The 27,306-nt window shown below is 38.4% G+C and overlaps 2 protein-coding genes and 1 long non-coding RNA gene across 4 annotated transcripts in view; all 3 read left to right on the top strand.

Annotated features, from left to right (window-relative positions):
• Positions 1-204: 204 nt before the first annotated feature.
• LOC114267164 (conserved oligomeric Golgi complex subunit 4) lies at positions 205-5,695 on the top strand. Of its 2 annotated transcripts, none has more exons than XM_028208173.2 (3): positions 205-389; positions 614-2,531; positions 4,824-5,695. In XM_028208173.2, the coding sequence occupies exons 2-3, from the start codon at positions 882-884 to the stop codon at positions 5,451-5,453; spliced, it is 2,280 nt and encodes a 759-aa protein (XP_028063974.2). In that variant the 5' UTR covers positions 205-389; positions 614-881; the 3' UTR covers positions 5,454-5,695. The 2 variants fall into 2 exon arrangements, with proteins under 2 accessions (XP_028063974.2, XP_028063972.2); XM_028208171.2 differs by having other exon boundaries at positions 210-389; positions 675-2,531.
• Positions 5,696-6,012: 317 nt separating this feature from the next.
• LOC145820708 (uncharacterized) overlaps positions 6,013-27,306 on the top strand; it is a 58,971-nt gene continuing 37,677 nt past the window's right edge. The window contains exon 1 of the long non-coding RNA XR_014362806.1: positions 6,013-6,162. This is a non-coding gene — a long non-coding RNA (uncharacterized LOC145820708). The remainder of the gene's footprint in view (positions 6,163-27,306) is intronic.
• Positions 10,792-14,025, top strand: LOC145820706 (uncharacterized). Its single transcript, XM_082917301.1, has 3 exons — positions 10,792-13,507; positions 13,582-13,638; positions 13,713-14,025. The coding sequence occupies exons 1-3, from the start codon at positions 11,251-11,253 to the stop codon at positions 13,895-13,897; spliced, it is 2,499 nt and encodes an 832-aa protein (XP_082773427.1). The 5' UTR covers positions 10,792-11,250; the 3' UTR covers positions 13,898-14,025.

Genomic DNA, 27,306 nt, shown 5'->3' with positions numbered 1-27,306 from the left:
CATCTTTTTATCTTTTTTCTATCACATCATCTCTTTACTTTTCTGCACATCTTTTCACAAAAAGACAAAAAGTGTACTTTTTTAGGACACTCCAAACCAACCCTTACTGACAAGGTTAAAACTACAATAACAACCTTCGAAAATCAAAAAGTCAACACCGATATTTTGATAAAAATCTATTAAAATGCATGATATTAGACACAGTTTTTATTCAAATTTTTACTTAGGACCAAAAAAAAAAAAAAAAAAAAGATTAATCTTGCTTCTTAGTTGGGCAATCGACGTTACTTCTGCTTCTTTGCCCCTTTCCTCTCTGTCTCTCTAGAAATCTTTCAAGACATGGCGCAAATCTTTGTTATCTTCATCGGTCTCGGAATCTCGGCTTTAAGGTTACAATCTCTGGCAGCTCATACAACAATCATACTTGTCTTTTGCTTGTAATCGGTGGAAAAATGACTTTTTTTTATCTAAATAATTTTTGAATTACTCCGAACCCAACTTCCATTGTGTTGAATTCATTGTGGGTTTCGACCAAAACTGTTGAAATTGTCATGTAGTTGCGTTTCTGTTACATTTTGGGTTTGAATTTTTATTTGGTATCTATTTCTTACAGTTATTTGTGCATGAATTGATAATCTGTTTGGTTCATCTTCGTCCCAAATTGATTGCAATAGATAACCTATCGACGAGGAATGTAAAGCAATCGAAAAAGCAATCAACGGTCAACGGCGACAACGAAGAAATCAATGCCGAACGACGAAAGAGGACGTGATTGACCCCTAGCAGCAGATCAACCCCTATAAGGTCTCGGATCCTGGACTTTAATTTCTCTGTCTCTATCGTCTCGTCGTCTTCCTTGGTTTGCGAGTAAATTAACGGCAATGTCATCCACACCTAAAGGATCAATTACGGCGGCGGAGGAAGATCAAGAGACATTGAACTCCTCGTCGTCGTCGTCGTCGTCGGTGGTGAAATTTGGGAGTCCGGAGGCACTGGAATTTGTGCGGAAGTTGACGGATGTGGGAGCAATGACGCGGCTTCTCCACGAGTGCATAGCCTACCAAAGAGCCCTAGATCTGGAACTGGAGAGCATCCTCTCCCAGCGCAGCGATCTCGACAAACAACTCTCCAACCTCCAGAAATCATCCGATGTCCTCCACATCGTCAAGGCCGACTCCGACTACATGCTCTCCAAGGTCCGCTCCACTTGCGATCTGGCAGATCAGGTCAGCGGCAAGGTCCGCGAGCTCGATCTCGCCCAGGCCCGCGTCAACGACACCCTCCTCCGCATCGACGCCATTGTCGACCGTGGCAACTGCCTCGATGGAGTCTCCAAAGCCCTCGATTCCGAAGATTTCGAGTCCGCCGCCTCTTTCGTCCAGACTTTTCTCCTCATCGATGCCAAGTACAACAAGGATTCTGGTTCCGATCAGCGGGACCAGCTCTTGTCCTCCAAGAACCAACTCGAAGCCATCGTCCGTAAGCGTTTATCTGCCGCTGTTGATCAGCGGGACCATCCCACCATTCTCCGTTTCATCAAGCTTTTCTCTCCCCTATCCCTGGAGGAAGAAGGTTTGCAAGTCTACGTCGGCTATTTGAAGAAAGTTATTGCTATGAGATCCAGGCTCGAGTTTGAGCAAATGGTCGAACTCATGGAACAATCATCCTCCTCCTCCTCCTCCTCCTCCTCCTCCAACCAAAGTCAGGTAAACTTTGTTACTTGTTTGACGAATTTATTCAAAGACATTGTTTTGGCTATTGAAGAAAATAATGCCATTTTGCGGAGTCTTTGTGGAGAAGACGGTATTGTGTATGCCATATGTGAGCTTCAAGAGGAGTGTGATTCTAGGGGTTCTCTAATTATAAAAAAGTACATGGATTATAGGAAGTTAGCCAAATTAACCTCAGAGATCAATTCTTATAAGAGTAATTTGCTTTCTGTTGGAGCTGAAGGACCCAACCCCAGGGAGATTGAGTTGTACCTGGAAGAAATATTATCACTCACACAATTGGGTGAAGACTATACGGAATACATGATCTCGAAGATCAGGGGTTTGAGTTCTGTCGATCCTGAATTGGGTCCTAGAGCCACAAAAGCTTTTAGGAGCGGAAATTTTAGCAAAGTTGTGCAGGACATCACAGGTTATTATGTGATTTTGGAGGGATTTTTCATGGTGGAAAATGTGAGGAAAGCTATCAAGATCGATGAGCATGTACCTGACAGCCTCACCACTTCCATGGTGGATGATGTCTTCTATGTTCTGCAAAGTTGCTGTAGGAGGTCAATATCTACTTCAAACATAAACTCCGTGATTGCAGTTCTGAGTAGTGAAGTGAGCTTGTTGGGCAGCGAGTATAATGAAGCATTGCAGCAGAAAATGAGGGAGCCCAACCTTGGTGCAAAGCTGTTTTTGGGTGGTGTTGGGGTGCAAAAGACTGGAACAGAGATTGCTACGGCTCTTAATAACATGGATGTTAGTAGTGAATATGCACTAAAACTAAGGCAGGAGATTGAAGAACATTGTGCAGAGGTGAGTGCAAAATCTTCTCTTTCCTTTTGTTTACTTTATCCTTGGCCTCCGATGTCAGATTTTGCTAAATTTAAATTTTAAAGTGATCTGTGTGTGTGTGTGTGAGAAAGCTAGTTATTCAAAATTCTTTAATGGCTCAACTTGGTTGTGTCTGTCCTCAAAGTGATATAATGGAATACAACATGGTATGATTTTCACACAATCAAAATTTAGAATGGCTGACTTACATTCTTCCCTTCAATGATTTTAATTGCCATAGTTACATTTTGCTAACAGTCTTTAATAGATGACCTTCATGTTCAAACTGTATTGAGATATCGATACAAATGTTTTGTTGATTAGTGGATATGATGGTGAGATATCGTGCAACTCTATGCCATATAATTTTCTATCGAAGCAAGCTATTTTTTATCTTGATTATAACTAGCAGGAAGGATCTAATCTGGCACAACCCCAGCCCCACCCTAAATGGAATTGAGAACGTGACCGGCCAATAGAGCTTGCCATCAAAGGCTTAAACAAAATTGAAGAGATGATGCACCTGTTTTTTTTTTTTTTGGATTAACAAAGAGATGATGCACCTGTTAATCATTAAATAAATAAACAATAGTGGAAGCAATACATAACCAAACCGAACCAAACTGAACTAAGCCTTATGCCTCATTCCTTCTCTCTCTCGAGCTCTCCCTCCCCTGTATGTTTTAAATATTGAAGTCTTATTGGGCTAGGAAATATGGAGCAAGCAACTTTGATTTTATATTTGATAGCTTATTTCTTTTCAATTATGATGGTCTCAAGAGGCTCATTTGATACTTAGACTAGTTACAATTTTTGGAACTTTGTTGGTATTTCTATTGGTGACCTTCCGAGAAATTTAACTAGTGGTTGTTGGGTTAAGATTGTGATTTCCATGTTTGTTTGACCAACTTTCGAGGAATAGGCTGTTAAGGAAACAAAGGGAATTAGGAAGGGCCAGAGGATGAGGGGGCTGAGTTCAGGATGCATTCATTATAATTTAATACCAAAGGTTATATATGACCTCCTCTTATATAGTGTATCTTATTGAGAAATAACATATGCCAACATAGTAACATATTATACTGAGTAATGATATACTCACATAATTTTTGTACAAAATTTTGATACATAATGATGTGACTTATTGTGGTACCTTTATTTGCAAGCAAAACATCTGCCATTGTCTTGATAATTTCAAAAATGTTGTTGACACATCAACTTGGTATCTAACAAAATGGGCATATGTGTACAAAATCCTGAAGTGGTGTACAAAATCACATAAAGTGATCTCAAATGGTGATACAAACCACAGAAGGTCATAAGTCACATATAGTGATTAATGTGGACATCCAAGTATAACAAATACCAGTAAGATTAAAGTCCGTCAAATAATAGTCTCACATGGTAATACAAAACCAGACGAGGTGGTAAGTTACATATAGTGATTAATGTGGACGTCCAATTATAACAAATACATGTAAGATTAAAGTCCCTCGAATAATATGACTTCTTCAGAATGGCCCATAATAGTTTTACATTCACATTTCTAAACAAAGTAAATCCATGGGTCCCAAGCTCATAGAGTAACACAACAACTTGAAACACAATACAGAAGTTCCTTTTCAAATATGCATTTATAAAACCAAGTTTGAACATAGCTCCAAGCATCAAGTTACTCACCTAAAGACCCCAACACTTTGATTCCCTTAATCAAATGATCCTACATCAAATGATGCGCATACATTTTGTAATGAACATTTAAACGTAAACAAGTCATATTAAATTTCCTTAATGGAACCGTAATTCATTGTGGATCTCTTTTGTGGTCAATCAGTCTCAATACACTACTTTTCTTAGGTTCTTAAAGTGGCAAAAAGTGTTGTATTTATAAAACAAAGTATTCAAGCAAAACATGGGTTCATCGCTTACTTTAGATGGCTCTCCAATAAATGCCTTAAGAGGATATACTTCTCTGGTAATTTTTATGATGCTAGTGGCCTAGTTTACACTGTATCATCACAATATTTATTGAAAAAATTCCCTTCTTATTCTTGTCTTATCTTATGAACAACACCCTAAAAGTTGTTATTATTGTAAATAAATATTCCCACTGTCAATACTGTTTCTGTTGTGCAGGAGATATGCTAGATGTACTTTTGCTTACTGAAATAAATTCATTAAGTTGGTTCTCAACATTTTTGTTCCCTTTTTTTTCCATCTTGCTTGAGGTGATATGCTAAATTGTGTTGAATAATTTGACTTCATTTTTGTAAGGTATTCCCTGCACCGGCAGATAGAGAGAGGGTGAAGTCCTGTTTGTCTGAATTGGGTGAGATGAGCAACATCTTCAAAAAAGCCTTGAATGTTGGAATGGAGCAACTTGTTGCGACTGTGACACCTAGAATCCGTCCAATATTAGACAGTGTGGCAACCATCAGCTATGAGCTGTCTGAGGCTGAATATGCAGACAACGAGGTGAATGACCCATGGGTCCAGAGGCTACTTCATTCTGTTGAGACCAATGTAGCATGGCTCCAGCCATTAATGACTGCAAACAATTATGACTCATTTGTCCATCTGGTCATTGACTTCATTGTGAAGAGGCTTGAAGTGATCATGATGCAAAAAAGGTTCAGTCAGCTTGGTGGTCTTCAGCTTGACAGAGATGCCAGAGCTCTAGTAAGTCATTTCTCAAGCATGACTCAAAGGACTGTTAGAGACAAGTTTGCTCGCCTTACTCAGATGGCAACGATCTTGAACTTGGAAAAGGTGTCTGAGATACTGGATTTCTGGGGTGAGAACTCAGGACCGATGACCTGGAGACTAACTCCTGCTGAGGTGAGGAGAGTGTTGGGTCTGAGGGTCGATTTTAAACCTGAAGCGATTGCTGCTCTTAAATTGTGATCCCGGTCTATAGAGCTTCTTAATTTTGTATTGTTTAGCCTACTTTTATCCTGGAGTTAGTTTGTTTATCTTATATAAGAGGGAGGCAGATCAACAAAAATGGGAAATGTACCAATGATATGAGTTTTTTTCCTTTTAGGGGATTTTATTTTTCTAATGTTTGCTCATTTATGTTACTTTTCTTGTAAACTTGGATACTCTTTCTTACTTTTCAATCCAAACACTTCATGCCTATTGAGTAATCCATTTTCCATTCAAAAATTTAAATTCACATATGGCTAAGTCTTTGGTCCTGACATCAAATTGGTAACTGGAAAGGCTGCAACAGTGCAATGAATGGCTCTCTAATTGCTATGCTCTGAGGTACCATTAGACAAAGCAGTTGCAGACCAAGTGGACCAATTGTTGAGCATCCAACCATGCATCTGTTTAGTGAGCATTCTTTTTCTAAAAATTACAATGTATTCATTCCTTTATCATGTTAGGTGGCTCTTGATTTGGTTTCCCACAGTGTTGTGTTTTCCAGCTGATTCTTTGATGTTGTGCACGTTTTATTCAGGTTTGGATGATGCAATATCTCAAGCCCAATTTATAAAAGCCCAATTCTGAGTCTGGGTTGGTCTGTAATTTCAAGTTACACAATTCAATGGATTCCTTATGCTTTTGGGTGACTTGAAATTATTGATTGATGGCTTTGGATGGATAATAGGTATGTGTAGACACAAATTTTAAAACATGAAGTGTTTCAACACATTTCAAAATTTTATGTTACAAATGTCCACTGTTTAGTCTTTTTTTGACTAAACAGTGTTGATTATTTGAATAGCAGGTTCTTATTTCCGATCTGTATTTCAGATCGTTAATTACACATTTTATGCAAAATGAAACCTCTGATTAATGAAGAACAAAATAAACAACAAAAGACAATTTTAAAAAAAAGAAAATATTTTATTACGATTATTATGGGTTTTGAACCCTCGAATACAAAATACAGTTTGGGTTTGGAACCCTTTACCTATTCATCGCCATTAGCGTAGGTTCTTGAATTCTCTAGCCTTCTCTTCTTCTTTCTTGTAACGATTTGTTTAGCTCTCAACTTCTTTCTCTCTCTCTCTGATCTTTTTCACTTCTGATCTTCCAAAATCCCCGTCTTGTGTGATGGTCCTCATATTTATGGAGGGCCATCAGGTGATAGGAACGCTTCATCTTCATTTTGAAATTCAAATTGAATGATATTTCAAATTGAATGATAACGCCATTTAAATTTTGAATAATAGCGCTATCTGATTAATCGTATATCTGATTAACCGAATTGATCTTTGGGGTTTCATCCTGTGTGGTGGCTTTGCTGTAGGCTCTACAGGTGTCATCTTTCGTAGGCTCCACGTGTCATTTGAGCATCTTGAATAACGTCATTAAGATACGACGTTGTTTTATTTATACACTTCAACGGAGCAAGTTAATCATTTTGGGAAGTGATTGCCTACAACAATCTTATCGTAGGCTCTATGTGTGTGATTGACTGTATTTGAAATTTAAACATAAATTTGGTTTAAAATTTATGTGCCAACAAATGCCTCTCGTGACTTGCACAAGTGAATTTTCTTAACTGTGCGAGTCACGACAATTTGGCACTTTTATGTAGATGATCTTTAGGTCTTGGATGGGATTATTTCTTTGCTTTCGTCCCCAGCCTTTTTTTTTTTTTTTTTTTTTTTTTTTGGTTGACGGCTTTTTCATGAGCCCTTTTACTTTTGTTGCATGGGTCCTTTTTGTGGACTTGATCTTCTACTTCTTCTTCTTCTTCTTCTTCTTCTTCTTCTTCTTCTTTCTTTTTTTTTTTTTTTTTTTTTTTTTTTTTTTTAAATAAAGGGTTAATTGCCCTTTATAGTCCATGGGCCAATTACTTTTGTTGCATGGGTCCTTTTTGTGGAAATTTTTTTTTTTTTTTTTTTTTTTTTTTTAAGGGTCATGAGTAAGGTCCAAGATTTAATTGGACGTTTCCTTTTGTGGACCTCCAACTTGCCACCATTTTTTTTTTTTTTTTTTTTTTTTTTTAAGGCTATAATGGACCTTTCCTTTTCTAGGCCACCATTTTAATTAGGCCTTTTCTTTTCTAGGCCACCATTTTAATTAGGCCTTTTCTTTTGTGGGCCTCCAACTTACCACTATTTTTTTTTTGCAGTAAATTGTTTTCTAGGCCATCATGGATTTTTCTAAACCATCATGGACCTTTTCTTTTCTAGGCCACAATTTTTTTTAAATTAGGCCTTTTCTTTTGTGGGCCTCCAACTTGTCACCATTTTTTTTTTTTTTTTTTTTTTTTTTTTTTAGGCCATCATGGATTTTTCTAGACCATCATGGACTTTTCCTTTTCTAGGCCATCATTTTTAATGGGCCCTTTTCTTTTGTGGGCCTCCAACTTGCCACTATTTTTTTTGTAGTACATTGTTTTCTAGGCCATCATGGATTTTTCTAAACCATCATGGACCTTTTATTTTCTAGACCATCATTTTTTAAATTGGGCCTTTTCTTTTGTGGGCCTCCAACTTGCCACTATTTTTTTTGTAGTACATTGTTTTCTAGGCCATCATGGATTTTTTCTAAACCATCATGGACCTTTTATTTTTTAGACCACCATTTTTAAATTGGGCCTTTTCTTTTGTGGGCCTCCAACTTGCCACCATATTTTTTTACAGCAGTTTTTTTTTTTTTTTTTTTTTTTTTTTTTTTTTTAGGCCATCATGGATTTTTCTAGACCATCATGGACTTATCCTTTTCTAGGCCACCATTTTTTTTAATGGGCCCTTTTCTTTTGTGGGCCTCTAACTAGCCACTTATTATTTTTAGGATTTGTTTTACAGCAGATATATATATCTATATATATTTTAGGAGTTTGTCTAAATGGAATAGGATGGATTGGCATTGGTAGGACTTCTAATCCAACACAAACTCTTACTTAGTATTTCAAATCCTACCTAAACTCTTGCTTCTTTGAAGTATTTTAGGAGACCACTACCTCTTTTCTTAAGTAAGACTTTTCCTTTATATTACACCTATTCATATATTTTTTTTCCCTGCAGATTTTTTTTTCAGCAGATTTTTTTGCTTCCAGAAAATTTCCAGCAACTTTCCAGCCCCTTTTTTTTTTCCTTCTTTTCAACAAAAGCTGTTCTTCTAGCAAAAAAAAAAAATTTTTTTTTAGCAATTTTCAACAGCCCCTATTTGCAAATTTTGTAGTGCATATTAGGTCTTCATCTTTCAAAAGTTGTCTAGCCATTGTCTCTCCTCTCCTTCGAGCAAAAAGAGTACCTTAAGGATCTTTTTATATTAGGTATGTTTTTTTTTATTTTATTTTATCACAAACAGTTTGAAGTCTTGATGAAATAATGTTTCGGCAACAGCCAACTTTGTTTAAACTATAAACAACTTTGAGGGAATAAAACCATAATTTGGTTTAAAGTTTTGCCTCCCCTATTTTGAATTTAATAAGGCCAAACAAAGTTTCAAACTATGTTTTTTTTTTTTTTTTTTTTTTTTTTTTTTTTTTTTTTTTTTTTTTGAAAGAACAAACCAATACAAGTTGCTTTTTTTTTTTTAATTCCCACACTAGCTTTATGGATACCATTTTTTTTTTTTTTTTTTTTTTTTTTAGCAGCAAATATTTGTTTATTTAGCAGATTTTGCTAAACCCAAATACAAACAGCATATATATATATATATATATATTTTTAAATCTAATCTAATCAAAGCCAGAAAAATATAAACAGACTTGTTTGTTTCTTTTTTTTTTTGTTTCTTTTTTTTTAAATCTAATCTAATCAAAGCCTAAAAAAAAAATATAAACAGACTTGTTAGGGTGACAAATTAAACTCAAAAAATGTCCATGAACAAAAAAGTTGAACCTTGGCAGACAATTGTTCATGCACGCCCAAAATATTTAGCCTGGCCACCCCGTCAGAGTTTTTTTTGTTTCTTTTTTTTTTTTTTTTTTTTTTTTTTGTGTGCTGACCATGAGCCCAAAGGCTTTTCCTTCTACTCCTTTTTGTAACAGCAGATTTTTGCTAGAAAAATATAAACAGGTTTTTTTTTATTTTTATTTTTTTATTTTTTTATTTTTATTTTAAATCTAATCTAATTAAAGCCATAAAAAATATAAACAGACTTTTTTTTTTTTTTTTAAATCTAATCTAAATCTAATCTAATTAAAGCCATAAAAATATAAACAGACTTTTTTTTTTTTTTTTTTTTAAGTCATAAAAATATAAACAGACTTCTTTTTTTATTTTTTTTTTTTTTTTTCTTTAGCAGATTTTGCTAAACCCAAATACAAACAGCATATATATATATATATATATATATATATATATATATTTTTAAATCTAATCTAATCAAAGCCAGAAAAATATAAACAGACTTGTTTGTTTCTTTTTTTTTTGTTTCTTTTTTTTTAAATCTAATCTAATCAAAGCCTGCCCCCTCGTGATTCGTGCAAGTGAATTTTAATTGTACGAATTACGATTTTTTTTTTTTTAATTTATTTATTTAGACTTTTCCCCTCTTTTGCAGGCAACACGCAAGGCGTCAGATTTTGTTTGCAGGTATCATAGCTCTTTCCAACCTAATGGCAATGAGTGGCTTGAATCCTTGGCAGTGATTGTGTCCTTTCACCCCAATGGCTTGAATCCTTGGCAGTGATTGTGTCCTTTCACCCCAACGGCTTAAATCCTTGGCAGTGAATGTGTCCGTCACCCCAACGGCTTGAAACCTTGGCAGTGATTGTGTCCGTCACCCCAACGACTTGAGTTCTTGGCAGTGATTGTGTCCTTTCACCCCAACGGCTTGAATCATTGGCAGTGAATGTGTCCGTCACCCCAACGGCTTGAAACCTTGGTAGTGATTGTGTCCGTCACCCCAACGGCTTGAGTTCTTGGCAGTGATTTTGTCCGTCACCCCAACGGCTTGAGTCCTTGGCAGTGAATGTGTCCGTCACCCCAACGGCTTGAGTCCTTGGCAGTGAACGTGTCCGTCACCCCAACGGATTGAGTCCTTGGCAGTGAACGTGTCCTTTCACCCCAACGGCTTGAATCATTGGCAGTGAATGTGTCCGTCACCCCAACGGCTTGAAACCTTGGCAGTGATTGTGTCCGTCACCCCAACGGCTTGAGTTCTTGGCAGTGATTTTGTCCGTCACCCCAACGGCTTGAGTCCTTGGCAGTGAATGTGTCCGTCACCCCAACGGCTTGAGTCCTTGGCAGTGAACGTGTCCGTCACCCCAACGGATTGAGTCCTTGGCAGTGAACGTGTCCGTCACCCCAACGGATTGGGTCCTTGGCAGTGAACGTGTCCGTCACCCCAACGGATTGGGTCCTTGGCAGTGAACGTGTCCGTCACCCCAACGGATTGAGTCCTTGGCAGTGAACGTGTCCGTCACCCCAACGGATTGAGTCCTTGGCAGTGAACGTGTCCGTCACCCCAACGGATTGGGTCCTTGGCAGTGAACGTGTCCGTCACCCCAACGGATTGAGTCCTTGGCAGTGAACGTGTCCGTCACCCCAACGGATTGGGTCCTTGGCAGTGAACGTGTCCGTCACCCCAACGGATTGAGTCCTTGGCAGTGAACGTGTCCGTCACCCCAACGGATTGGGTCCTTGGCAGTGAACATGTCCGTCACCCCAATGAATTGAGTTCTTGGCCAAGGGGCTTTTGTTAATCTCTTTATATTATGACATTTTGCCTTCACTAACCATTTTTTATTTTATTATATATATATATATATATATTTTATTTAGGAAGCATGGACAAGACCCTTGAATATCTTCGACGTGACGAGAGGGATGTACTGGATAAATCTGGTCCGAAAATAATTCGGCACAAACCTATCACTGCTTTATTGTCACCTGCGGAGTTGGACCCTTACATCCCTTTACATACAGCTTTCGAAGACTTGATCTATACAGGAATTCAAAACTGCTGTGAGATTCTCGAGAAAGGGCACTCCAAATCAATTGGTTCATTCCCTGTCTCAATCCTTCGTCCATTTTCTGAAGACCTTCACTGCTCCGAATTTAATACTCTTCTTAAGAGAATGAAGCATGAAAAACTAAAGTGGGATAATTCCTTTAATGTCCGTGGCATTTCTACCCATTTGCAATCCCCTATATGGATTTTTTGGTTGAACGACGTTCTTTCCACATTTGCCCCTATTTTGAAGAAGTGTGGGATTTATGCTGCAATCTATGTATCCCAATTTGCTTATGCCAGGAATGTCTCCCTCCTCAAAGGATTCTTAGAGCGATGGTCACCCGACACCAACACTTTCCACACCATTTACGGTGAACTTGGGATCTCTCTATGGGACCTTCATCGCATTAGCGGGCTCCCCATTTGTGGCGAGTTTTATGAAGAGTTCACCCCCTCCAATGACATTTTATATTCGTCCCAGACATCCAAGGCGTGCCATGGGCTTTTCAACATTTATGCCAGCTCTTGTCAATCCAAGAAGTTTAACCACTGGACTTTCAAATTCATTGACGAATCCCCAACTTCAATTAATGGTTTTCAACGAAAAGACAGGATCCCTGATGATGTGTATCTTTCTGGTTTTTTGGCGAGCTGGCTTAGCGGATTTGTCTTCCCTCACTCTTCCGGAGAGATTCGTCCGACGACCTTTCATGTAGCCACCAAAATGGCAGGTGGAACCTTATTTAGCCTGGCCATCCCCGTCCTTGCATACCTCTATCATTGTCTTTGCAAAATGGCATCATCATCTTCACCTGGGAAGGAAAATATTCAGGGTCCTTTACATTACCTTTTTGGATGGATTTCACTATATTTTGTCAAGACTTACTCTCATGGGGATCCTCAGTCGATTTGTCCGATTCCTGATATTCATTTCATGCCATATCTTGGGTTTATTGGAAACCAATCGGCTGCCCAGTTTTTTACTGATAAATTTCCATTTGTGGACTCTCTCCTAACTTATCGTACGGAGTGTCAGTTTAGGGCTCTTACTCATGAAAGTGAACCTTCAGGCATTCTGGTCGACTCTGAAAGGATATCACCTTTCCACCTTGGATATCTTATATCTTTGAGGCAAGGGATTTTAACTTTTAAAATGGGATTTAATTTCATTTCTGAACCGTACTCCCCTAACCGATACGGTCGTCAATTTGGGTTTTCTCAAGCATGCCCTATACCGCTTAATGTATCTTGTCGGCGGCCCTCTGAGTGGTCTAAATTTTATTACAACTGGCGCCATATGCTACACTGCGGTACAAAAGTCTCATTGGAGTTACCAGGCTCCCGATCTACTTCTCACATAACCATGCCTTATGCCAATTGGTGGTTGGGAACTTCCTTTACCGTGCTCCAATATGTTACTCATTCCCAGCCGAAATCTTCACGCAAGAGAAAACTGGATATGCCAATTAAAAACCGAAAGACGAAGAATCCTTCTTACTCTAGAGCTAGGTCATCATCTTCACCTACTGTTCTGGAAGCATCATCACCTCAAAGAATGGATAATAGTCGACCACTTATTGCTCCTTCTCGGTCAAGTTACTCGGTTTCAGATCTCCTTCATCTTTTCGAAGATATGTGTAATTCTCAATTTAAAATGAGATTTAGCTTTGAGCAAGTAGATTCTGGCCCTCAATTTGCCTGTCTCGCAAAGCTTTTTCCAGAGACTATGTCTATCAGTGATTGCACAGGAACTTCCCAACCCACCGTAGCGACAAAAACCCCAATGGATCAATTTCGCACATACTTGTACTCTTTTCTTGAAGATAAAGATGAGAATATGATTCAAGAACTCTTTGAGGGAGATGGGTATGAATTAACTGCCTTGGGTCGTATTCGCATTAAGAGTGTTGAAATTCCTTCTCCTACCAAATCTTTTGATTGTTCTCTCAATGGAAGTAGCGAGAGTGAAGATGAGTTTTATGACTACACCCCTCTTTTAGATGGCACACCGACTAAGATGAGTAAATCGACTTCAGCAAATGTAGCTTTTTCTTCTCCTTCAAACGAGCCATCCAAGCTATTGGAGAAAGGTATAGTTTTTTTTTATTTTATTTTATTTTATTTTATTTTATTTTTTTATTTTTAATACCTTTCATTTTCTTAGGCACTGCGCCTCGGACTTCCCCAGCTGCCTCGCATATGCCATTGGCTACCTTTAAGGGTATTCTTATTTATTCTTTGTACCTTATTTTATTTCATCATGTATAGATACTCAAGGAATTCTTTTCTCTTTAGATCATGCCACATTGCAAAATCCATGGTCCACTTGTGGGAATCACAACTTGTCTCCTCCTCCACCTAAATCTCTTCCAGCTGTACACCAAGGTATACTTCATTCATATATATATATATATATATTGTTTTTACCTTCTATATTTTCATTGAGTATCTCTTTCTATTTGCACAGAAAGTACTTCTGACACATTGGAAGAGACAGACGAAATTGATTCTGATACCTCGGAAGAAGCCCAAATTCTTGCAGACTTACTTGAAGCAAATGGGGTTAACAAATTACTTGACAAACTTGAAGCACCCTTTGCTTCATCTGGCCTTCTTTTGGGAACTTCCTCTAACGAAGCAGCCACCCATATTCAGAAAGGTCTTACTATTTCTCTCCAATCAATGACGGATGTTAATGGCATGATTGCTGTAGCAAACAACGTTTTCATGATTTTAAAGAGTTTGGGTGTAGACTTCATCTCCTTTTATGAGAAGGTGAAGATATTTCTTGGGTGCTTTGCTTTGAAAACCCAACTTGCAGACTCTTCAAACTTGTCTACTGCAGAATTTGAGGCCCAATATTGTGAGAAGAAGCTTCATTTTGACAAAGTTTCTGGCGAACATGAACAGTTGTCTGCTTCAATTATCAAGTCGGATGAGCAGATTGCGGATCTTAATCAAAGGATTATTCAAACCAAAGAGTTACTCAAACAACTTGAAGAGGAATTGTCATCCACCCAAGCGGAACATGCATCCTTTATGTGTGATTTTGCACAGGCTTCCGAGAGTGTTTCTAAATCAGAAGAAGACGTGCAAACTGCTCTGAATGTTTTGAGCCAACACAAGAAGAAGAATGGACAACATAGTGTTGTGGAACGTGCTTTTGAAAGGGCTAAGGCTTCTCTTAATGAATGAATGCACTTTTATTATTTTTTATTCATCCGAACATAATGTATTTATGAAATTTCGCTCAGTGATGGATTTATTTGTTATTCGAAATTTCTCAATACAATACATTGATTTGTCTTATTTTAGCCGTACACAAAAGATTTACTTGTTATATGAAATTTCTCAATACAATACATTTATTTGTCTTATTTTGGCCGTACACAGTTTATACTCTTGCGGGCCAGGAGTATCCAATGTTTTATCACCTTAGATTTCGGTGAGGTATTTTAGCAGTTTAACCACATACAATACCGTTGGTGGTATTTGACTTTTGTTTGGCCGTGCACAGTTTATACTCTTGCGGGCCAGGAGTATCCAATGTTTTATCACCTTAGATTTCGGTGAGGTATTTTAGCAGTTTAACCACATACAATACCGTTGGTGGTATTTGACTTTTGTTTGGCCGTGCACAGTTTATACTCTTGCGGGCCAGAAGTATCCAATGTTTTACCACCTTAGATTTCGGTGAGGTATTTTAGCAGTTTAACCACATACAATACCGTTGGTGGTTTTTGACTTTTGTTTGGCCGTACACAGTTTATACTCTTGCATGCCAGGAGTATCTAATGTTTTATCACCTTAGATTTCGGTGAGGTATTTTAGCAGTTTAACCACATACAATACCGTTGGTGGTATTTGACTTTTGTTTGGCCGTGCACAGTTTATACTCTTGCGGGCCAGGAGTATCCAATGTTTTACCACCTTAGATTTCGGTGAGGTATTTTAGCAGTTTAACCACATACAATACCGTTGGTGGTTTTTGACTTTTGTTTGGCCGTGCACAGTTTATACTCTTGCGGGCCAGGAGTATCCAATGTTTTACCACCTTAGATTTCGGTGAGGTATTTTAGCAGTTTAACCACATACAATACCGTTGGTGGTTTTTGACTTTTGTTTGGCCGTGCACAGTTTATACTCTTGCGGGCCAGGAGTATCCAATGTTTTACCACCTTAGATTTCGGTGAGGTATTTTAGCAGTTTAACCACATACAATACCGTTGGTGGTTTTTGACTTTTGTTTGGCCGTGCACAGTTTATACTCTTGCGGGCCAGGAGTATCCAATGTTTTACCACCTTAGATTTCGGTGAGGTATTTTAGCAGTTTAACCACATACAATACCGTTGGTGGTTCTTGACTTTTGTTTGGCCGTGCACAGTTTATACTCTTGCGGGCCAGGAGTATCCAATGTTTTACCACCTTAGATTTCGGTGAGGTATTTTAGCAGTTTAACCACATACAATACCGTTGGTGGTTTTTTTTTTTTTTTTTTTTTTTTGCCCTAACTTTTGCCTAGGCCGCCCTTTCGGGTTTTCAACCTAGCAGGCTTTCTTAAGGGTAATATCTCTTCAAGAACCTTGCATTGGTTGGGGGAATGATTCTGTCACCATCCATCGTTATCAACAAATAGGCCCCATTAGAATAAACCTTCTCAATCACATAAGGTCCTTCCCATTTGGGCTCAAGCTTTCCTTTGGTTCTTCGTGAGACTACTATGGGTGTTCTAACCATTAGTACCAAGTCCCCCTTTTTAAAGGAACGAAGCCTCACTCTTTTATTGAATGCATTTGCCATCCTTTGTTGGTAGATTTCCAAGTTCTGTTGAGCATACAACCTTCTTTCATCCAGGGTCTCCAGCTCAGCCAACCTAACTCTTGCACTTTCATCTTCTGTTAAGGATTCTTGTATTGCCACTCGTAATGATGGTATTTGAACCTCAAGTGGTAACACTGCTTCTCCTCCAAAAACCAACGAATAAGGGGTTGCTTGAGTAGGAGTTCTATGCGAAGTTCGATAAGCCCACAAAGCTTCTTGTAACTTTTCGTGCCAAGCTTTTTTGTTCTTATCCACCATCTTCTTAAGAATTTTGCACAATGTCTTGTTGAAAGCTTCTGCCAAACCATTGGCAGGTGCATGATATCTTGATGAATGGTTGTTTTTGATTTTGTACTTGGCAAATAACTTGTTCAAAGCATCACTCCTGAATGGCTGTCCATTATCCATGATGATACTTTCTGGAATCCCAAACCTGTAAATGATATGGGTTCGGATGAACTCGGAGACAACTGTGCTTTTTATATCCTTTAAAGCCACAGCCTCTGCCCATTTTGAAAAATAGTCAGTTGCAGCTAGGATGTATCGATATCCTGCTGAAGATGGAGGTACAAAAGGACCAATAATGTCCATACCCCATGCTGCAAATGGCCAAGAACAAGTTGTTAAATGTAAAGGCTCTGGGGGTTGGTGGAGAAAGTTCCCATGGAATTGGCAGACTTGGCATCTTCGAGCATAATTTATGCAATCTGCAATCATAGTCGGCCAATAGTATCCCAACCGTTTTAGCTGCATATGTAATTTAGGACCACTTTGGTGTGCCCCACATACACCTGCATGTATTTCTGCCATTACCTCTTGAATACGCTCCTTGGCTATACACCGCATGAACATTCCATCCAAAGACCTTTTGTATAACGTTCCATCTTTTCACAGGACAAATTTGGTAGCCCTGCGTCTCACTTCAATTCTTTTTACTTTATCTTCAGGTAGCCTACCATGTTGGAGGTAAGTCACGAATGGTTCTCGCCAATCCTCCTCGTTTTCTCCTTTCGTGGTGACGACCAAGATTGGAACCAAGTCAGAAACCTCCTTTAAAGGTTGTAACACCCTTCTTTCACCTACCGTGATAGTAATTGTTTTGCTATCTGGTAGGGTGAGTGATGCAGCCAAACTTGCAAGTGAATCAGCTCGAGCATTTGTTCTTCTCTTCACATGGAAAATGTGTGTTTTCCTGAATTGCGAAAGCAATTGATCAGCCCTTTCATGATATGGGATGAGACTTGTTTTCTTAACAATGTATTCTCCACGGAGTTGCTTTACCACCAGTTCCGAATCTCCATAAATTGAGAGTTCTTCAATAGGAATTTGTAATGCCAATTCTAATCCAGCAATTACAGCTTCATATTCTGCTTCATTATTGGAGCATCCTTCACTTAAGGCGAAAGAATGGGTGATTATAGCATTGTCTGGAGTCACAAACACAATTCCAATTCCAGCTTTATTGTTTTTAGGATTTTCTTGCTTCTTGCCATCTGGACTCCTTGAAGCTCCATCAAAATACATCTCCCATCCTTTCTGAATTTCTACTTGCATAACCTCTTCATCTGGTAAATCAGTTACTAGAGGTGAGTTATCAGGTATAGGATGTGCTGCCAAAAAATCTGCTAGAGCCTGCCCCTTTACAGCTCTTTGGGGAACATATTCAATTGCGAATTGTTGGAGAATTACAGCCCACTTTGCAATTTTCCCTGAAAGTATGGGCCGTGAAAGTATATATTTCAAGGGGTCTGCTCTTGATATCAACTTAACTTCGTGTTCCAAGACATAGTGCTTTAGTTTTTGCAAGGCGAACACCAAGGCAAGACATGTCTTTTCGATAGGGGAGTAATTGACTTCTACCCCAACCAAAGTACGACTCAAGTAATACAAGGCATTTTCTTTCCCATGCTCATTATGTTGTGCCAACAGTGCCCCTAACGAACCATCCAAGGCTGTTATATACAACAAAAGTGGTTTCCCTTTTATTGGGCTCATGAGTACTGGAGGCTTCAAAAGATACTCCTTAATACTATTAAAAGCATTTTGGCACTGCTGATCCCATTCAAATGGAACACCTTTTTTCATCAATCTTGAGAATGGCAAACATCGACCAGCCAAGTTAGAAATAAATCTTCGGATATAGGCCAATCTCCCTTGTAGCCCCTTCAATTCCCTTAAGTTTCGTGGAGGAGGCATTTCGGCAATAGCTTTAATCTTGGTAGGGTCAATTTCAATCCCTTTGTTTCGAACCACAAACCCAAGAAATTTTCCTGATGAAACTCCAAATGCACATTTTAGTGGGTTCATCTTGAGTTTGTACCTCCTCAAACGTTCGAAGATTTTTCTCAAATCTTCCACATGGTTTTCCTTTTCCTTTGTCTTGACGACGAGATCATCAACATAGCATTCGATGGTGTCATGGAGCATATCACCAAAAATTATAGTCATCGCCCTTTGATACGTGGCCCCAGCATTTTTCAGGCCAAAAGGCATTACCTTATAGCAAAAGACTCCTTTCGGAGTCCTGAATGCAGTCATTTCTTCATCTTCAGGTGCCATTCGGATTTGATTGTATCCTGAATATCCATCCATAAAAGACAAGGTTTCATACCCAGTAGTTGCATCTACAAGAAGCTCAGTGATGGGCAAGGGAAAGTCATCTTTAGGACAAGCCTCATTGAGATCACGGAAATCAATGCAGACCCTTATTTGACCATTCTTTTTCGTGACCGGCACTATGTTTGCTAGCCAGGTTGGATATTGGACTTCCCTAATGAATCCTGCATTAATAAGCTTGTCGACTTCGGCTTCAATTTGGGCTGTAAGCTCTGGTCGAGTTCGCCTCTGAGGCTGTTTAATTGGCTGTTTCTCAGGATGAATTGCAAGCTTATGGACTGCAATCTCTGGATTAAGACCAGGCATCTCACTATAGTTCCATGCAAATATATCACGATACTCCCTTAAAAAGGAAATATATTGCCGAGCTTCTTCTTCCTTTAAATTTGCACTAATGAAGGTTGGTTTGTTTTCTCCTTCATCACCCAGATTTATTTCACAAAGGTCATCCATGGTAGCTTGGCCTCCTGCTTCAAATTCTATTGGTGCAGGTTGAGCTTCATCTTGGTCAACATCTTCCGACACATCTTGAGTGATAGTCATGTTTACTGGAAATTTTTCCTCATCACCCCGATAGCCTAACCCTTCTGTCCTAGCGGTGATAATACCGCCTTGCTGTATAGCTTGCCTCTGCGAAGGCGTTAATGCAAAGTCAAAGGGTGTCATTGTTTCGGGTATTTTTTCAGGATCTAAACCAACTTTCACCAACATCTGTGTAATTTCTGCACTGAAATTAGGCTTCTCAAAACTCGAGATGTTTTCTTCTGGCACTTGTTCAACTTTCACTTTCTGTTCAACATCTCCAAGTGAGTGAAATATGATGGGTTTCGATCCTTTTCCTTTAGAAGGGACCACAATCTTATTATATTTCTCCACATAGGTACATTCTGTCCTCCTTAATGGCAACGTGAACTCACCCTTGAGATCCAAAATTGGATTTATTGGGGCTAGAGCCTTTGCCCCCAGTTTCCTTTCGGACTTTGGCACATATCGAAAAGTTCTTTTTGTTGAAACTGGAGTAGACTCTAGAACGTCTTTGACATTCGGAGTATCTTCAGACTTTTTCACATCTTTTTCCTTTCTTTGTGAAGTCTTTGTATAGAAGCGAGCATCAGCATAATAGGCCTCTACTTCACCAAATGGATCATTGTCAGCCACAATTATCCCCTCTTTTTTGGGTGAAGGCAACGGGTACTTGATACATTGGTGATAAGTTGATGGCACTGCATGATGATTATGCATCCATGGTCTCCCAAGCAAAGCATTGTAGGAGGTGTCTACATCAATGACCAAGAACTCAGTACTTTCTTCAATATCTCCAAACTTGGTTCGCAATTCAATCTTCCCCATTGGGCGTTGCTCATTCTGATTAAATCCTTGAATGACCAAACGACTTGGGCGAAGTTGTGAAATTCGAACCCCTAATAAATTTAAGGCCCTCCGAGGCAGAAGGTTCACCGCAGATCCTCCATCAACGAGGATTCGAGAAATTTTCACATCATGGATAAGTCCAATGATAAACAAAGGCCGATTATGGTCTGTCATTTCAGCACACATGTCTTTGTCACCAAAGGTTACCATAGCCATGCATGTAGTTGCCTTCTCTTGATTTCTACTCTCGATTTCTTTGTGGAAATCCTCTGGCTTGGACAGGGCATATATTAGAGACTTTCGAAGCTCTGGAGACATTTTCAGTGCATCATATACACTCAACAATGCTGGAATTTTCTTTAGATGAGCTAGCACATCATATTTCACTTGCTCCTCCTCCAGCAAGACCTGTGGAACTTCTGACATTTGAGGGTCTTGAGGATTTCGTAATTTCCTCCGGTAGGTCAAGTAAGTCTGGCATACTTCAGCAACCGCCTTTCCGTTGACCTCAACTTCTTTTGTTCCCTCACTTATTTGGACCATGTTAACTGGTCCAGCTGCAGGGTGATCATCATCATCAGTCACTTCTCCATCTTCCTGAAGCTGCATTCTTCTCCCATTTCTTAGATACCGGGAGTCACGCCTATAAAAGCATTGAGAATCTTCAAAACCATTCTTCATGGCCTCCCAACTAGGCACCACGACTCCATCGAGGGAGCAATACCAGTCAAAGGCGATCCCCTCTAAGGAAAGAGGGAATTGTTTTAGGCAAAGTGCTTCATTTTGAGCTGTTTCCCCACACTGTTTCAAAAAACGCCTAATATGTTTTTGAGGATCTCCATAACCCTCATATAGGACAAAATTTGGAAGTTCGTATCCTTCAGGAAATGGTGTTTGCTCTACCCATAAAGGGAACAAATCCCTTGGGCGATAAGTGCCCATCTCTCGAAGGTCAAGGGCAGTTTCAATCTTCTCCTCAATTGTCCCTTCTATGAAATCATATGTTTGAGAAGATGTACCTTCGTCATCCAAATGTTCTGACATCTCAATTTCTATTGGCCATGGTTTATAAAATGTCCTATAAAATCGATCAGCCATGGTGTCCCAATCTGGGATTGAATTAGGTGGCAGGCTGAAGTACCAATCCGCTGCCCATCCTTCCAAAGAAAGAACGAACTGCCGTAGAAGTAACGCCTGGCTTTTTACTGTATTTCTACATTGTGCAAGGAAACGAACCAAATGGCGCCTTGGACAACCTGTCCCATTATATAAAGGAAAACGAGGTACTGCATATCCTCGTGGGAACTGAACCCATTCGACCCAATTAGGGAAAGGGTGTCCAGAAATTTGATTTCTTTCAATACTCAAATTTTGATGGGCTTCAAAACCCTCATCTTTCAAAGAGACTGTTACTTTTGCCTGATGTTCTGTTTCCCTTCTAGCTTCAATTTTTGCTTTCTCATCATCACCTGGATTGCGAATGATATGTATTTCTCGCTCTTCAAAATTTACGTCCACAGTGATGACATTACAAGGAAAGTCAAAGTGGTCACTCGATACACTTTCTCCATCGTATGTCCTAGCTGGGGATGTGTGTGGTGAATCATCAGGGGAAAAGTTAAGTTCCCAATCTTCATTAGGATCCTCAACTTGAGATGACTTTGCTTGTTTACTTGAATGCTTCCATACTTCATCATCCGACATACACCTGCCATTCACCTTATCATCCTTGAAATGTAGTCGTTTTTTCGCCTTTTTTACAAGCTCAGAGTCGGACCTACACCCGGTGTCTCTTTGTTCTGTTCCCCTTACATATTCTGGAGTGCTTTGATAGTACATTGGTGGTACTGGCGAATACTCTGGAGAAAAGGCTTCTGGTGTATACTCTGGAGAAGCTAGTGTATATTCTGGAGAGGCTGGTGTGTATTCTGGAGAGGCCGGTGTGTATTCTGGAGAAGTTGGTGTATACTCTGGTGAGTCAGGTATACAGATAGGAGATGTAATGCAATCCCCTTCCCTAACTTTTGAACCAATTTCACCCTCATCTTCCTCGCTATCACTCAAAACAATGATGGTTAGGCAAGGGGCCAAAGTAAACTTTTCCTTCCTTCTTTTATCAAAGTATGTCTGCAACTCCACAGATTGAAATTTTGAAGGTAGAAATTCCTCCAATGTAACTGGGACAAGAGGATCTTGCTCTAACTGCTCATCAGGGACCAATTTCTCCCCCTTTTCAACACAAAAAAAAAAAATAAAAAATAAAGAGAAAAAGAAATAAAAATAAATAAAGAAAATGATAAGAGAAAAAAAAAGTATGAAAAAAAAAGAAAAGTAAAAAAATAGAAAAAGTAAAAAAAAGAAATAAAATAAAATAAAAAAGAAAAGAATAAAAAAAGAAATATAAAATAAAAAATAGAAGAAAAAAAAGAAAAGAGAAAAATAAAATAAGAAAAAAAAGAATAAAAAATAATAAAATAAAAAAAAAAGAAAAAAAATTGAAAATAAAAAAGAATAAAAAAATAAAAGAAAATAAAAAAAAGATAATAAAAGTGGCGATCACGGTGGGATATAAACTGTGTACGGCCAAACAAAAACCCCAATGGATCAATTTCGCACATACTTGTACTCTTTTCTTGAAGATAAAGATGAGAATATGATTCAAGAACTCTTTGAGGGAGATGGGTATGAATTAACTGCCTTGGGTCGTATTCGCATTAAGAGTGTTGAAATTCCTTCTCCTACCAAATCTTTTGATTGTTCTCTCAATGGAAGTAGCGAGAGTGAAGATGAGTTTTATGACTACACCCCTCTTTTAGATGGCACACCGACTAAGATGAGTAAATCGACTTCAGCAAATGTAGCTTTTTCTTCTCCTTCAAACGAGCCATCCAAGCTATTGGAGAAAGGTATAGTTTTTTTTTATTTTATTTTATTTTATTTTATTTTATTTTTTTATTTTTAATACCTTTCATTTTCTTAGGCACTGCGCCTCGGACTTCCCCAGCTGCCTCGCATATGCCATTGGCTACCTTTAAGGGTATTCTTATTTATTCTTTGTACCTTATTTTATTTCATCATGTATAGATACTCAAGGAATTCTTTTCTCTTTAGATCATGCCACATTGCAAAATCCATGGTCCACTTGTGGGAATCACAACTTGTCTCCTCCTCCACCTAAATCTCTTCCAGCTGTACACCAAGGTATACTTCATTCATATATATATATATATATATATATTGTTTTTACCTTCTATGTTTTCATTGAGTATCTCTTTCTATTTGCACAGAAAGTACTTCTGACACATTGGAAGAGACAGACGAAATTGATTCTGATACCTCGGAAGAAGCCCAAATTCTTGCAGACTTACTTGAAGCAAATGGGGTTAACAAATTACTTGACAAACTTGAAGCACCCTTTGCTTCATCTGGCCTTCTTTTGGGAACTTCCTCTAACGAAGCAGCCACCCATATTCAGAAAGGTCTTACTATTTCTCTCCAATCAATGACGGATGTTAATGGCATGATTGCTGTAGCAAACAACGTTTTCATGATTTTAAAGAGTTTGGGTGTAGACTTCATCTCCTTTTATGAGAAGGTGAAGATATTTCTTGGGTGCTTTGCTTTGAAAACCCAACTTGCTGACTCTTCAAACTTGTCTACTGCAGAATTTGAGGCCCAATATTGTGAGAAGAAGCTTCATTTTGACAAAGTTTCTGGCGAACATGAACAGTTGTCTGCTTCAATTATCAAGTCGGATGAGCAGATTGCGGATCTTAATCAAAGGATTATTCAAACCAAAGAGTTACTCAAACAACTTGAAGAGGAATTGTCATCCACCCAAGCGGAACATGCATCCTTTATGTGTGATTTTGCACAGGCTTCCGAGAGTGTTTCTAAATCAGAAGAAGACGTGCAAACTGCTCTGAATGTTTTGAGCCAACACAAGAAGAAGAATGGACAACATAGTGTTGTGGAACGTGCTTTTGAAAGGGCTAAGGCTTCTCTTAATGAATGAATGCACTTTTATTATTTTTTATTCATCCGAACATAATGTATTTATGAAATTTCGCTCAGTGATGGATTTATTTGTTATTCGAAATTTCTCAATACAATACATTGATTTGTCTTATTTTAGCCGTACACAAAAGATTTACTTGTTATATGAAATTTCTCAATACAATACATTTATTTGTCTTATTTTGGCCGTACACAGTTTATACTCTTGCGGGCCAGGAGTATCCAATGTTTTATCACCTTAGATTTCGGTGAGGTATTTTAGCAGTTTAACCACATACAATACCGTTGGTGGTATTTGACTTTTGTTTGGCCGTGCACAGTTTATACTCTTGCGGGCCAGGAGTATCCAATGTTTTATCACCTTAGATTTCGGTGAGGTATTTTAGCAGTTTAACCACATACAATACCGTTGGTGGTATTTGACTTTTGTTTGGCCGTGCACAGTTTATACTCTTGCGGGCCAGGAGTATCCAATGTTTTACCACCTTAGATTTCGGTGAGGTATTTTAGCAGTTTAACCACATACAATACCGTTGGTGGTTTTTGACTTTTGTTTGGCCGTACACAGTTTATACTCTTGCGAGCCAGGAGTATCTAATGTTTTATCACCTTAGATTTCGGTGAGGTATTTTAGCAGTTTAACCACATACAATACCGTTGGTGGTATTTGACTTTTGTTTGGCCGTGCACAGTTTATACTCTTGCGGGCCAGGAGTATCCAATGTTTTACCACCTTAGATTTCGGTGAGGTATTTTAGCAGTTTAACCACATACAATACCGTTGGTGGTTTTTGACTTTTGTTTGGCCGTGCACAGTTTATACTCTTGCGGGCCAGGAGTATCCAATGTTTTACCACCTTAGATTTCGGTGAGGTATTTTAGCAGTTTAACCACATACAATACCGTTGGTGGTTCTTGACTTTTGTTTGGCCGTGCACAGTTTATACTCTTGCGGGCCAGGAGTATCCAATGTTTTACCACCTTAGATTTCGGTGAGGTATTTTAGCAGTTTAACCACATACAATACCGTTGGTGGTTTTTTTTTTTTTTTTTTTTTTTTGCCCTAACTTTTGCCTAGGCCGCCCTTTCGGGTTTTCAACCTAGCAGGCTTTCTTAAGGGTAATATCTCTTCAAGAACCTTGCATTGGTTGGGGGAATGATTCTGTCACCATCCATCGTTATCAACAAATAGGCCCCATTAGAATAAACCTTCTCAATCACATAAGGTCCTTCCCATTTGGGCTCAAGCTTTCCTTTGGTTCTTCGTGAGACTACTATGGGTGTTCTAACCATTAGTACCAAGTCCCCCTTTTTAAAGGAACGAAGCCTCGCTCTTTTATTGAATGCATTTGCCATCCTTTGTTGGTAGATTTCCAAGTTCTGTTGAGCATACAACCTTCTTTCATCCAGGGTCTCCAGCTCAGCCAACCTCACTCTTGCACTTTCATCTTCTGTTAAGGATTCTTGTATTGGGGTGAAAGGACACAATCACTGCCAAGGATTCAAGCCACTCATTGCCATTAGGTTGGAAAGAGCTATGATACCTGCAAACAAAATCTGACGCCTTGCGTGTTGCCTGCAAAAGAGGGGAAAAGTGTAAATAAATAAATAAAAAAAAAAAAAAAAAAAATTTAGATAAAACCCCCAAAACACAGTAAAGTCAAACACCACCAGAATTTGTAGACACAAATTTTAAAACATGAAGTGTTTCAACACATTTCAAAATTTTATGTTACAAATGTCCACTGTTTAGTCTTTTTTTGACTAAACAGTGTTGATTATTTGAATAGCAGGTTCTTATTTCCGATCTGTATTTCAGATCGTTAATTACACATTTTATGCAAAATGAAACCTCTGATTAATGAAGAACAAAATAAACAACAAAAGACAATTTTAAAAAAAAGAAAATATTTTATTACGATTATTATGGGTTTTGAACCCTCGAATACAAAATACAGTTTGGGTTTGGAACCCTTTACCTATTCATCGCCATTAGCGTAGGTTCTTGAATTCTCTAGCCTTCTCTTCTTCTTTCTTGTAACGATTTGTTTAGCTCTCAACTTCTTTCTCTCTCTCTCTGATCTTTTTCACTTCTGATCTTCCAATCCCCCCGTCTTGTGTGATGGTCCTCATATTTATGGAGGGCCATCAGGTGATAGGAACGCTTCATCTTCATTTTGAAATTCAAATTGAATGATATTTCAAATTGAATGATAACGCCATTTAAATTTTGAATAATAGCGCTATCTGATTAATCGTATATCTGATTAACTGAATTGATCTTTGGGGTTTCATCCTGTGTGGTGGCTTTGCTGTAGGCTCTACAGGTGTCATCTTTCGTAGGCTCCACGTGTCATTTGAGCATCTTGAATAACGTCATTAAGATACGACGTTGTTTTATTTATACACTTCAACGGAGCAAGTTAATCATTTTGGGAAGTGATTGCCTACAACAATCTTATCGTAGGCTCTATGTGTGTGATTGACTGTATTTGAAATTTAAACATAAATTTGGTTTAAAATTTATGTGCCAACAAATGCCCCTCGTGACTTGCACAAGTGAATTTTCTTAACTGTGCGAGTCACGACAATTTGGCACTTTTATGTAGATGATCTTTAGGTCTTGGATGGGATTATTTCTTTGCTTTCGTCCCCAGCTTTTTTTTTTTTTTTTTTTTTTTTTTTTTGGTTGACGGCTTTTTCATGAGCCCTTTTACTTTTGTTGCATGGGTCCTTTTTGTGGACTTGATCTTCTACTTCTTCTTCTTCTTCTTTTTTTTTTTTTTTTTTTTTTTTTTTTTTTTTTAAATAAAGGGTTAATTGCCCTTTATAGTCCATGGGCCAATTACTTTTGTTGCATGGGTCCTTTTTGTGGAATTTTTTTTTTTTTTTTTTTTTTTTTTTTTTTTTTTTTAAGGGTCATGAGTAAGGTCCAAGATTTAATTGGACGTTTCCTTTTGTGGACCTCCAACTTGCCACCATTTTTTTTTTTTTTTTTTTTTTTTTTTTTTTTTTAAGGCTATAATGGACCTTTCCTTTTCTAGGCCACCATTTTAATTGGGC

This window comes from Camellia sinensis, chromosome 2, assembly GCF_055761805.1.
Source record: "Camellia sinensis isolate YWXY chromosome 2, ASM5576180v1, whole genome shotgun sequence".
Taxonomy (NCBI): domain Eukaryota; kingdom Viridiplantae; phylum Streptophyta; class Magnoliopsida; order Ericales; family Theaceae; genus Camellia; species Camellia sinensis.
This window is presented reverse-complemented; position numbering and strand designations above follow the sequence as displayed.

What these genes read in the sequence shown, in the direction of transcription:
- LOC145820706 (XM_082917301.1), top strand. Translation starts at nt 11,251, where the DNA reads ATGGACAAGACCCTTGAATATCTTCGACGTGACGAGAGGGATGTACTG. An exon ending in ATCCAAGCTATTGGAGAAAG is followed by an intron (nt 13,508 to 13,581) that starts GTATAGTTTTTT and finishes TCATTTTCTTAG; the next exon opens with GCACTGCGCCTCGGACTTCC. An exon ending in GCCATTGGCTACCTTTAAGG is followed by an intron (nt 13,639 to 13,712) that starts GTATTCTTATTT and finishes TTTTCTCTTTAG; the next exon opens with ATCATGCCACATTGCAAAAT.
- LOC114267164 (XM_028208173.2), top strand. Translation starts at nt 882, where the DNA reads ATGTCATCCACACCTAAAGGATCAATTACGGCGGCGGAGGAAGATCAA. An exon ending in TTGAAGAACATTGTGCAGAG is followed by an intron (nt 2,532 to 4,823) that starts GTGAGTGCAAAA and finishes CATTTTTGTAAG; the next exon opens with GTATTCCCTGCACCGGCAGA.